The sequence below is a fragment of the Caenorhabditis briggsae genome (assembly GCF_000004555.2).
Source record: "Caenorhabditis briggsae complete genome, chrII, whole genome shotgun sequence".
Lineage (NCBI taxonomy): Eukaryota > Metazoa > Nematoda > Chromadorea > Rhabditida > Rhabditidae > Caenorhabditis > Caenorhabditis briggsae.
The window spans coordinates 2,734,495-2,747,307 of record NC_013486.2 but is presented as its reverse complement, the minus strand read 5'-3'; the positions used below and the strand labels follow the sequence as shown (position 1 = coordinate 2,747,307).

At 41.7% G+C, this 12,813-nt stretch overlaps 4 protein-coding genes and 1 non-coding gene across 5 annotated transcripts in view; 2 read left to right on the top strand and 3 right to left on the bottom strand.

The window, feature by feature from the left end:
* Cbr-vab-1 overlaps positions 1-6,555 on the top strand; it is a gene marked incomplete at both ends in the record, with an annotated part of 22,721 nt that extends 16,166 nt beyond the window's left edge. Inside the window, 6 exons of the mRNA XM_002630023.1 lie at positions 1,607-1,756; positions 2,240-3,025; positions 3,247-3,345; positions 4,056-4,678; positions 5,124-5,701; positions 6,300-6,555. Coding sequence (XP_002630069.1) covers positions 1,607-1,756; positions 2,240-3,025; positions 3,247-3,345; positions 4,056-4,678; positions 5,124-5,701; positions 6,300-6,555 — 2,492 coding nt within the window. The remainder of the gene's footprint in view (positions 1-1,606; positions 1,757-2,239; positions 3,026-3,246; positions 3,346-4,055; positions 4,679-5,123; positions 5,702-6,299) is intronic.
* A 924-nt stretch (positions 6,556-7,479) lies between these two features.
* Positions 7,480-7,551, bottom strand: CBG28572. Its single transcript has one exon. It is a non-coding gene (tRNA).
* Positions 7,552-7,764: 213 nt separating this feature from the next.
* Cbr-dao-2 lies at positions 7,765-8,414 on the bottom strand (the record flags this gene model as incomplete). Its single annotated transcript, XM_002630025.1, has 2 exons — positions 7,765-8,022; positions 8,262-8,414. The coding sequence occupies 2 exons, from the start codon at positions 8,412-8,414 to the stop codon at positions 7,765-7,767; spliced, it is 411 nt and encodes a 136-aa protein (XP_002630071.1).
* Positions 8,415-8,722: 308 nt separating this feature from the next.
* CBG13453 lies at positions 8,723-12,226 on the bottom strand (the record flags this gene model as incomplete). Its single annotated transcript, XM_045241824.1, has 4 exons — positions 8,723-8,863; positions 9,677-9,834; positions 12,027-12,141; positions 12,200-12,226. 4 exons carry the CDS (start codon positions 12,224-12,226, stop codon positions 8,723-8,725), a joined length of 441 nt encoding a protein of 146 aa, XP_045095138.1.
* Positions 10,404-12,813, top strand: part of CBG13452 — a gene marked incomplete at both ends in the record, with an annotated part of 5,951 nt that continues 3,541 nt past the window's right edge. Inside the window, one exon of the mRNA XM_002630027.1 lies at positions 10,404-10,959. Coding sequence (XP_002630073.1) covers positions 10,404-10,959 — 556 coding nt within the window. The remainder of the gene's footprint in view (positions 10,960-12,813) is intronic.

Here is a 12,813-nt window from a genome sequence, read left to right as displayed (position 1 = left end):
TTATTTTTGAGATATTTTCGGCCATTTTTGCCCGTTGTGTGCCCCTTTTTGGTCCATTTACCCCCTTCCCAAGTGACCGTTTTCCGGAACAAACGAGATTGCGTAATCAGAAAAAGTTGTGGCAAATTGATATGACACTGATAAGAGACCCCAACTTTTTTTTGTCGCTGTCGGAAACATCAAAAGACTTGCGCAATATCATTATCTGTGGTGGTGGTGGAAGGGAAAATGACAAATGAGATCGTTCTATTAGAGGTTTTACGGTATATGCTTTCTGGTGAATGTTGCAGAGCTCGATTTGGTTGACTTTGAGTTGAATTACAAAGGTTTCAAGTTTGGTGGCCTCAAATTTTCACAATTTGGATTTCTAGGCCACCAACTTAGGAGAGCTGTAAGTCGGCTCATTGTTAACCTATTTGAATCTCGAAACATGCTTCTGGAAGCACTTATCTAGCTCTATCAGTTGGTGGCCTAGAATTCCCAAAATTTGGGTTTCTAGGCCACCAATTTCGAAGAGCTATAAGTCGGTTCAAAGTTTGCCTAGTTGAAATTCGAGTTTCGCTTCTGAAAGCCCTTATCTAGCTCTATTAGCTGGTGGCCTAGAATTCCCGACACTTTGGGTTTCTAGGCCACCAATTTAGAAGGGCTGTGAGTCGGCTCACAGTTAACCCATTTGGATTTTGAAAATCTTTTCTGGAAGCTTCTATCTAACTCAATTTTAAGCCTGAAAATCCGGACACCTAGACACACAGACTGACACGTTACCCAAGGTAATTTACCCCTACAAGTTTAACCCCCCTTAATCCTCTTCAAACAGAATGTATCATATCTCCTCTTGAACAGCATCAAAAGCCTTCCCGACACCTTTCGAATTTTTTACGACCCCAGGTGTATTTGCAGATGGGATCTTCCTCTCTCTCGAAATTTAACGATCCTTTTGAAAAGGACCTTTTCTTTTGAATTTTCAAATATCCCTATGCACCTGCCTCATCATCCTCATCTGCTACCAGCCGTGTGGTGGTGTTGTTCCACCACTTGACACTGGGGTAAATGGGATTATCACAGCACCCACCGTATACACAAACAAAAGAAGAAGCCTCCTTTTTCGAGAGAAAGGGGGGGGGGGTACTAAAAAAACGGAACGCACGGGCGGTGTCCCCTTTTAAGCGGCACATGGGGAAGTGTGCCGACAGAGCATGAATGCGGAGAGGGGTCAAATAGAAAAACAATGCACACTTTAATGTGGGAAATGAATGATCCCTCTAATGATGATACTGTTAGCAGTCTCAAGAGGCTTCTAGGGATGGGAAAATGAGGAAAAGGGGCCAAAAAGCCTGCTGAAATTCGATCTAGGGAGTGGCCTAGAAAATCAAAGCTTTGGGTTTTCAGACCATCAATTTGAAAAAGCTGTAAGTTGGTCCACAGATAGCCTATTTGAGGTTCAAAACATGCGTTTGGAAGCTCTCATCCAGTAGGTGGCCTAGAAAATCAAAATCTTGAATTTCTAGGCCACCAATTTAAAAGAGCTGTAAGTCAGTTGAAAGTGAAGCTATAGGAATTCTGAAACCTGCTTTAGAAAGCTTTATGAAATTCGAAAATTTTCCAGGCTGCCCACCGAACACCTACAAACCAAAAGGACAATCCATGTGCAAGCCGTGCCCAGCAAACTCGGTGTCCGGCGAAGCGGCCAGCTCGTGTCGATGCGTTAATGGATACTTCCGAGCCGACGATGAGATGGTCTCGCAGTCGTGCACACGTGAGTTTATTGAGTTTCAAAAGAGTTGATTGCCTAGAAATTCAAAATTCTGGGTTCCTAGGCCACCAACTGATTGATCTTGATTAGAGCTTTCTAGGGCACTTTTCAGAATCGAAATTAGATCACTATGAACCGATTTACATCACTTTAAACTTGATGGCCTAGAAATCCAAATTTTTGAAATTTTAGGTTACTGCCTAATAGAGCTAGATTAGAGCTTTCTGGAGCACTTTTCGAAATTCCAATAGCCTAACTTTGATCCGACTTACAGCAATTTAAAATTAGTGGCCTAGAATTTCCAAAATTTGTATCTCCCACCAATTTGAAAAGGCTATAAGTTGGCTCAAAGCTGCCCTATTTGAACTTCGAATTTCGCTTCTGAAAGCTCTTACCTAGCTCTCTCAGTTGGTGACCTAGAAATCTCAAATTTTGGGTTTCTAAACCTTTTATTCAGCTCTGTAATCTCTAACTTCAATTTTTCAGAACCCCCATCCCGTCCCATCAAGCTCGTCGCCAACGCCATCACCGCCACATCAACCCGTCTCTCATGGAACGAACCATCAAGCCTCGGAGGTCGCCCGGAGATCTGGTACGAAGTCCGTTGCTCAGGACGTGGAGAGTGTGGATCCGTTGTGATGACGCCGTCCGACAAGCGACTCTCAACACGATCGATCCAGATCAACGGTCTCCGACCGTCCTCCGACTACACATTTTTGGTGTTCGCCAAGAATAAAGTGTCTGGAGAGTTGGCCGAGTTTTCTGAGAAGAGTGCGGTCATTGATATTCGGACGAGGTCGGAGGAAGAAGACGTTCCACCAGTGACCCATTTAAGAGTCGATGCCAGTCAATCAGATGGGATTACTATCGCGTGGAGTGTTTCGGATTCTGATATCCATGATTTTGAAGTGGAGGTTCGGCCAGCGATCGTCAAGAAGCGAGCATTCGAGACCCGTCACGTCAATCAGACATACACGACATTCATCGGACTTCGACATGATACAGTATACCAGTTTCGAGTGCGAGTCAAGGATGATTTACGGTGGAGCAGTCCGATTAGCTATCAACTCGGAAAGGGATTGCTCAGCTCATCATCGTCGACTAGCGAAGAGGATACACAGTTTTTGAACCAAACTGGGTCAGCATTGCTCATCATTATCGCGTTGATACTGGTGGTGATCGCTATTGCGTTGTGTATGATTGTGGTGCAGAAGAAGACGAAAAACAGGAAGCAGATGAGCGATTTGGACGTTTTGGATACTTATAAACAAGGTGAGTAGGCGGGAAATTTGATTCTGAAGCATTTTTTTTTCTGAAGCGAAATTCTGAAGCATCAGAATCTAGAAGACGTGAATTTGTGGTGATTGGTGATTTGTATTGATTCCTCCTAATTTCGGGTCCCCCATCTTCTAGAGCTTTTTTTGTGGTTTTGTCCCTCCACGTCTTCTCCACGCCTTCTGAATCCTCTCTCCTCATCATCCTAGAATATTCAGACTCGATGACACCCGACTACCATACGACGTCACGACATCATCATCATCAAGGCAATCTTCCCGCCAATTTGCACGAACAGCTTCGCTCGACCACCAAGTGTAAGGGGATCTTCTAACGAATTCTGAATTTTTGAGTTTTCTAGTTTTCTATTGAATTTCCTGGATTTTTCGTTTGAATGACTGCTTTTCTTCGGGCTCCCTTCTAGTTGTGTGCTTTCGATGGCCTAGAAAATGCAATTTTTGGGATTTCTAGGCCATGCAGTTGGCCTAGAAATCCTAATTGGGGTTTCTAGGTCATGATCACTTTTTCGAAAAGTCAAAACGATTTGTTTAGAGCCGAGTTGAGCTAATTGTAACAAATATGGCCTAGAAAAGGTAAATTTGGATTTCTAAGCCACATTAAAATCGTGCGAAAAATGGTCGAATTTAAGTTCTACTGATGGTGGCCTAGAAATTCAAGAAGCTGGATTTCTAGGCTATGAACTGTTCTCAAAACGAACCATTTAGAGTCCAGTTATGTTAGGTGGAAAAAAGTGGCCTAGAAAACTTTGAATTTGGATTTCTAGGCCACCAAATTGAAGTCGTTTTAAATAGGCTCAACCTGGTCTAGTTTAAGCTCCATGGCCTAGAAATTCAATGGATTTCTAGGTCATCACTAGGAAGAGCTGACAACATGGCCTAAAAGCCAGAGTCTTGGGGTTTCTAGGCCATCATGACCTGAAAGCCAGATTTTTTTAAGGATTTTTAGAATCTCAAAATTTCAAATTCCCGCCTAGCCTCCTTACCACCAAATGTGTGTTTTTTTTCAGTAAACGCTCCACTGATCCCATCGTTCGGCTCGCCAATCTCTCAACCCCCACCATACTACGGTGGCGTTCACACGAACTCCGGAAAATACAAGACCTATGTGGACCCGACGACGTACGAGGATCCCTACCAAGCACTCATCGAGTTCACATTCGACATCTCACCAAACGACGTCTTCATAACTCAAGTGATCGGTGGTGGAGAGTTTGGCGACGTCTGTCTGGGTGGTCTTTCGAGGAATTCGCCGGCGGCGGCGAAGTGGAATGTCGCAAGTACGATGGCACGTGGATTCGAATCTGAGCAATACGAGACAGTGGCCATTAAGACGTTGAAGTCAGGGTCCAGTGCGAAGGCCAAAGCAGAATTCTTGACAGAAGCCACAATTATGGGGCAGTTCTCACATCCGAATGTGATTCGGTTGATTGGCGTCGTGACGTCTTCTGAACCCGTTATGATTATCTCTGAATACATGGTCAATGGATCACTGGATCAATATCTTCGGAATGCGGATCAACGAGGGGATAAGGTTCATTGGGAGAAGATCACCGAGATGTTGTATGGAATTGCGTCGGGGATGAAGTACCTGACTGATATGGGATATGTTCATAGGGTGAGTTGGATTTCCGTGGGCTAGGAAACCAAGAATTGGATTTCTAGGCCACAAACTGAAACCTGTGATAAAACGCTCTGACCTAGCTCTTCAAAATGGCGGCCTAGAAATACAAATTTCCAGGATTTCTACCAACTGATAGAGCTAGATTATAGTTTTTTGAAGCGAGTTTCAGAACTCAAATTCATTGAGTTTAAGCAAAGTTACAACGTTTTGAGATTGATGACCTAGAAACTCGAATTTTTGGATTTCTAGGCCATTAACTGATAAGAGTAGAGCTTTCAGAATCAGGTATCAGAATTCTTAAAGCTTAACTCTGAACTGACTTAGAGCCATTTTAAGTTGGTGGCCTAGAAACCTAATTTTTCGGATTTCTAGGCCACCATCTGCAAAACGCTGTAACTCGGCTTAAGTTCGACATTTTTTGAATATACTAAATCTTATTCTGAATTTTTTCCAGGACCTCGCCGCCCGCAACGTCCTGCTCGACCACGAACTCCGCTGTAAAATCGCCGATTTCGGACTATCGCGTGGCGTCAGAAGCGAGGGCTCATCGATCGAACCGGAATACACGACGAACGGCGGGAAGATTCCAGTCAGATGGACGGCTCCAGAAGCAATCACTCATCGAAAATTCACGCCTTCATCGGACGTCTGGTCATTCGGAGTCGTCATTTGGGAAGTTTGCTCATTCGGCGAACGACCGTATTGGGATTGGACGAATCAAAAAGTGATAAGCGAGGTGATGATTGGCTATCGATTACCACCGCCAATGGATTGTCCAATGGGTCTGTATCGAATTGCTCAGTGGTGTTGGAAGATGGAGAGACATGAGAGGCCGACATTTACACAGCTTTTGGCCGCATTCCATAAGTACATTCTACAGCCAACACTGATTGAGACGGATCCTGGAGAGCTGCCAAGACGGGTGATGAGTCAGGCTGCGTTGAATTCCATGAATCCATCGTATGGTTCGGTTTCCATGCCAACGCCTCCGTCATCGGCCGCTCCGATGCCATCGTTGGATGATTTTTTGAGGTAAGTATTTTTATAATTAGGAAGCCCAGATTTCAAGGTTTCTGAAACATTTTTCAAATCCAGATTTGCTCTACTTTGAGCCAAGTTATAGCGATTTGTAACCAGTGGCCTAGGAAACCAAATTTCTAGGCCACTGGTCTCAAATCGCTAGAACTTGGCTGAATTTGAACCGATCGAAATCAGAAAACTTGTTGTAGAATTCCCGCAATCAGCTCTCTCGATTGATATGAAATTGATATGTTTTTTGGTTGTCTAGGCCATCAGAATTTGGTTTTCTAGGCCACTAGTCTCCAATCGCCATAACTTGGCTCAATTCTAACCGATTGTAAATCTGAAACTTTTTTTTAGAAATCCCAAAATAAGCGCTTCTGATTAATATATAAATTGACCTAATTTTAAGTTTTCTAGGCCACCAAAATTTGGGTTTCTAGGCCACCACTTTTGTTGTGCTGTAACTTAGCTTAAACCTAACCAATTTCAGTTCAGAAAGTTGTTTCACAAAGCTTGAAACGAGTGCTTTCAACTGATGGCCTAACTTCACTAGTTTTGGGGTTACTAGGCCACCAGGAACAAAATAGCTAAAAAACTTTATTTTCAGACAAATCGGTCTAAACCACGTCTACGGTAAACTGGTGTCCAACAACATCCACTCGGTATCAGACCTGGCCAATACCTCGCACTTGGATCTCCTCGCGTGTGGACTAATTTCTCCCGAATGCTCAATCGTCCGCGACGGACTCAACGGACGAATCGTGACGTCGTCTGGGTCGCCTGGCAACTCGTCTGGAACGCTGCACGCGACGACACGTGGCACACGGACGACGCGACCGCGCGAGGAAGGATTCTTTGTGTAGAGAGGAAATTTAGGAGATTTTTGATTTTTGGATTCTTTCGAAATTTGAAAATCTCAAAATAGAGATCCTGACGATTCTGAAACAGTTTTCAGGTTTCGAAAATTTGAATTTTAAGCCAAGTTACATCAATTTATAACCAGTGGCCTAGAAATCCAATTTTCTAGGCCACTGGTCTCAAATCGTTCTAACTCGGTTGAAAATGAAAATTTTTCAAAATTTCAAAAATCCTCCTTTTTCCTCACCCAAAGAGACTCTCCCGATTGACCTATTCAGGACTGTATGTGTAAATTTTTGTCATTTTTCCATTTTCCCCCCAAAAACCCCCCAAAAATCCGATGATGTGCATTTTTCTTCATTTCTCAACAAATCCCGGGTACTCGATAATCGCCTTTTAATTTCCCCCATCCAAATTCTTTCATTTCCCCCTTTTATGTTCTAGAAAAATACCCCGATGATGCTACTTCAATTGCCCCGCCCACTTTTTTCCAACAAGCCCCGCCCCCTCCATTTTTTCAGTATTTCCTTTTTCCCCTCTCACTTTGCCTTAACCTCTCCTTGACACGCTTTTTTCACTCACTGAGAAAAAATTGATTTTCCTCTTGTACTGGTACCTTTAAAAAAAGTTTAACTCTTTTTTTCCCCGAATTTTCTGTGATAATTTACACCCCCAAAATTCTTTGTATGTCTCTTTTTTTGTCTAATCCTGCTCATTTTGTTCGATTGATGCGGGCAAAAGAATAAATTAATTTGAAATTTAAGACTTTGAACTACTTCCTAACAGCTAAAGACACTTTAAAACCCGAAAAAAGCTTCTAAAACCGGCAAAAAAGAAGCAAAAATAGTTCTGGAGGTGCAAGTTGTTTCAGAGAGTCTGATGTAGTGTAGGACCTGAAGAAGTGAGTGTAAAAAAAAGCAAAAAGATTCTGGAGGTATGGGGAATTGAACCCCAGCCCTCTCCCATGCTAAGGGAGCGCTCTACCACTGAGCTATACCCCCGCACGACCACCAAGGTGTGAATTGCATACACAATCGGGGTGGTCGGCTGAGAGGCGGCAGCAGGTGTGACGTCATAGAAAACGTTGAATGGAATGACCTAGATTTTAGGATCGATTGAACTAGGACTTGAGAAGATTCATTTCATAAAGAGGAGAATAAATACACGTTTTTCACAATTATTAATATCATATTAGGACCCAGAAAATCATAGATTTAGAGCTTCTTGAATGGCTCGTTCTTGTCCAAATGCTCGTGGAAGCAGTCGCGGATCTCGTTGAAGTTCTCTGTGCAGAAGGCGTAGTTGAGGTAGTCGGATGGGGCTCCCTTGTGTGCGGTACAGTACTTCAAACAGTCTCCAGTGACTCCCTTATCGATACAGCATTGCTCGTGGTTGTGACGGAGGGAAGCGCAATCCCACATTTGTCCGACAGTTGGTCCACGCTCTCCGCAGGTCGACATGAAGTTGAGGATCTGGAAAAATCGATTTTTTTTGAAATTTTGAAATTTTCAATTTTTTATATGGTCAAAAATTTTCGTCGAGGAAGATCAGGCGCCACGCCCACCTCTCTCCCCTTTCTGTACGTCTTAACCCTCCAAGCTGTTGTTAGCATGCGTGACCGAGTGGCTTCCGCTTTTGCCTACCAGGCGGGGGTCCCAAGTTCGATTCCCCACCAGGCGAAACTCTTTTTGCCCTTTCTCAGATCACTCACGTTAGCTTGAGAGATGGCGTTGAAGTCGCAGAATCTCTCGACACACTCCTTATCGGCTTCCTTAAGAGTAGCACAACACTGCTTCAGCTTCTCGTTTGGCGTGGCAGCCATGGCAAGGAGTGGGAGGACAAGGGCGATGGCGAGGCGGTTCATCTGGAAGAGGCGGAAGTTTTAGAAGGATTTTTGTGAGAAAAAAGTAGAAAATTCGGGAAAGCGATCCATCAGGAGACTATGATCCATGTGAGAAGAATGGTTGCTGCCTTTATAAAGGATCACCCCCCGACTCCGCCCACTTTGATCACGGCCGTCAATCCAGGTCAATGTTGTGATAAGATATCCTATCATAACAATCGGGTGGTCATCACCTTTATATACTTTTATCGGATTTTTTGTCTCTTATCTGCCTATAGTAGGTCAAACATGGTGATAAGAAGAGATAGGAAGAAGGAATTTATTAGTCATTATTCCTTCGACGCCACCAGGATCGATAGTGACGTGGCGGCACCTAGAAGGATACCAATGCAAGTGAATAGCCAGGAAGTTTTGTAGAGATTTTGAGAATTCGGTTGGTTCGTTGATGAGGATGATGGTGGAAGATCGGTCTGGAATTTGAAATTTTTTAATTTTTTTTTGTTTTGAGAATTTTTCGACTATTCTAAAAATAGAATATTCTGAGATTTCGAGCCATTTAGATGTTCAAAATGTTCGATTATTTTCGATTATTTAGTGATTTTTTGATTTCAAGAATCTCAAGATTCTGAGATTTTTCAGACTTTGGATATTTTTAATTTTCAAAAAGTTAGTAAATTTTTAGGATTTCAGAATTTTTTTCAGTTTGAGGGAATTTGCATTTTTGAATAGATTTGGTTTTTTCGGTTTTTCGAATTTCTTAAATTTTCGAAAGATTTATGAAGTTTTCAATATGAATATCAACCGGTCAGGAATGTTTAAAATGTTCCATACATTTGGATTTTTGGATTTTAAAAGTTTCAAAAATTTTTGGAAATTCTGAGATTGGGCAATTTCAGAAATCCCAGAAGTCAGCGATTTCAGGAATTTCAAGAAATCTCAATTTCAGATTCTTCAACTTTTTTCAGAAACCCTAGATTCTAACAGTTTTAGGATCATTTTACCATTCTAGGTGTATGATCGTGAGTACTCAGATCTTTTGATCTTTCTATGTTGATCAACCTAGATACAAAAATAATGATAAGGATTTCCTTAACACTTTGTTGCATTTATCCTTATCAGGTAGGTTATCAAACCATATCACCATGGACGTTCTAGTGAGATACTTAAAATTGTTTTTCAAGAGACAGTTTTTCTATCTTTTTATCAAATTGTATAACACTGTCAAATATAAAATCTCAATTTTTTTTTGTCTATCTATTCATCTGTTTGTCCAGATGTCTTACCATTTCCACAGCATGATATTCTCCGCTTTTCTGCAAAACGCCAAATAAAATCCAAGTTGAAAAACCCAAGAATGTTGGAAAACTAGCCAAAATGACTTCCAAAGTTGGCTCCGACCAAGTTTTACGATACTTCAACGCGGCGATGTAAATGGCGGATACTGTAATGAATTTGAATTTTTTCAAAAAATTGATTCGGCTGAAAACCTGCAAAAGTGTAGGAGAGAAGACCGATGATTCGATGTGACCAGTTGAAAGTTGGACGGCGCGAGTTCGATGGTGGACATCTGGAAATGCAGATTTACAGACGGACTTGGATTTGGATTTCGAAGATTTTAGGTTTTTGAAAATTCTAATTATTCAGATACTTCTAGTTTCGGCATTTTTGGTTTCTTGGAAATCCGGAAGTTTGAAAGTTTCTAAAAATATCATATAACTTCAATTTTCAACCAATTTTCACTCAAAACATCTCAAACGAATTCACATTTCCCGCCAAATCTCCCAACTGTCCATAGAGCACACTTACTGACCTCAATAGACTACAGGGTGGCTGAAAAGTATTGAGACACTTGTTATGATGGCTCTTGGCACCGTGCCAAGTCATATTTTCGAAAAGTTTCGTATTATTTCGAAAATAGGGAGCGTATATAAGCCGACATTAGAGCCATTTCCCATCACTTTATCTCTTCACGAAGTTATGCGAGCTTCTCCTCATCGCCAAACCATTGCTATGCTGTTCAACGACGGCATCTCCACCGGTGACATCGCTCGAAGACTTCTTCTTCCGAGAGCAACTGTCTATCGAGTTGTGCAACAATTGAAAGATCGAGGACATGTGTTGGAGCTTAAGAAAAGCGGAAGACCTCGTACTGTCAACACTCGCCGGACTCGTGGCATCATCAAGAAGAGAATCACACGAAATGATGCGGTCAGCATGAACCAAATGGCTTCATCGCTCGGAATCTCAAGACAATCGGTTCAATCCATTGTGAAAAAGGACTTGGGTCTGAACAGTTATCGGCTCCTTCGTGGCCAATACCTCACAGAACAGTCCAAGAAGAATCGGCTCGAAAAAGCGAAAAAGTTGCTCGACGCACTCAAGGTGCGCCGCCTCTCTGAAATCATTTGGACTGATGAGAAAATTTTTACGGTTGAGCCGCTTCCGAACCGACAGAATGCTCGGCAATTGTTGTCAAAGGACGAAGCAAAGTCCCCAAAACGTCGTCTGGCCTACAAGAGACTTTTTCCAAAGTCAGTGATGGTGTGGGCTGGATTGACGTCGGAAGGTAAAGTCCCATTGGTTTTCATTGATAGAAATGTGAAAATCAACTCGGATGTGTACCAAAAGTTGGTGTTGATGGATGTTTTACGTCCGTGGGTCACTAGCCACTTTGGCCAGCAACCCTTCATTCTTCAACAAGATTGGGCCCCGTCCCATGGCTCGAAATCCACGAAAGCTGTTCTCGACGCTCATTTCCCTGGCTACTGGGGCAAGGACATGTGGCCCGCTTCCTCGCCCGATCTGAATCCACTCGACTTTTCCGTTTGGGGATATTTGGAGGAAAAGGTGATGGCTCGATCGCACCCAAATGTGGATTCACTGAAGGCCGCTTTGCTCAAAGCATGGGATGATCTTGACGATGACTACCTCCGGCGCACCGTCGCTTCTGTTCCAGCTCGTTTGAAGGCGTGCATCAAGGCCGAAGGCTCAAACTTCGAATATCTCCTCTGATATCTTTTCTATTACTATCATTTGTTGAAAAAATAAATCTGGTTCTTTTGTTGAAACTCCATTTTTGAAAATACAACAAAAAACAAGTGTCTCAATACTTTTCAGCCACCCTGTATTAAGCGGCTGGGAAACTGCCAAAACCGTCGAAATAGTTCCTAAATCCGTATGCCATTGGGACCAGTACCAAGCATCTGATCCAGTACCCCTCCAAGTGAAATTTTTCGCCAAGAAAATACAAAAAATTGAAATTGAAATACAAGAAACGCCCAAAAAGGTGAAAGTCCTGTGAACTTGGAACCAAATTGGGAGATTCAAAATTTTTAGATTTTCAAAACTTTTCTTGCCAAATCGTGCGAATAAAAAGCCAGATGGGATGAAGAATAACCAGCCAATGAGCATGAGAATTGCTGAAAAATAATTTGAAGATTGTGGTGATCGCAGAATTGGAAACTACAGTAATCCAGAAGCTTGGAATGAATTCTTTCTCTGATTAAAATTGACAAATTCAGAAATTCAGAAATTCGAAAAAAATGAATTTTCGGAAACCATAAAGTTTGAACCTTGGCGTAGGTTGTAGTGCTTGCAGAATTTCGAAACTACAGTAGCCCGGAAAAAAATTACCATGAACCTTAACCAGCAATTTCTTCCAAAATTTCTCCCAGTCAGTAATGCAAATTTCACTGAATTTGAAATATGGAGACCTCTCTTTGTTATAATCCAAAAATGAATTTTCGTCCTGGAAAAATGGGTTCCAGTTAAAATTCGAAGTTTTTAATAAACAGAAAAATGCTTACTTTCTGAAACATGAACATTTGAGCCATTGTGACTTGAATTCCGCAATTTCTCAATTTTTTTGAAAAATTTATAAATCTCTTGTACCTGGGATCCGGAGAGGTTCCATTCACCGAACATACATAGTTGTGAAAGTTTCCCTGAAACTTTTCTAGAAAATATATTCCCAGAATTCAATACTGTAACACCTGTAATAGAAGAGCCCCCTAACATTTAACTTTGAGCTCATTTATCTCGGTCCCTGACAAAATTATAAAAAAACTTGTCAACTGGTAAATTGTTTATTATAATATCACAAACGTTTTATCAGTTGACAAACTATTGATATCTTTCAAAGGAACCGAGATAATTTAGCTCAAAGGTGACAGTATGGGGGCCCTTCTATTACATGTTTTACGGTATATCGGAAATTCAAAAACTCAATAATTGAAAATTTCAGAAATTTAAAAGTTCAGCATATTCCGAAAAATTCAGAAGCAACAAACAACAAATCGCTGAAAATAGTTCGAATTTTAGCATAGATCAGGGTGTTTGCAGAATATTGAAAGTACAGTAATCCTAGAAGCCTTAAGAATTTAAAGGTGGTGTACGGTGAAATTTTTTATTGCATCAAAAT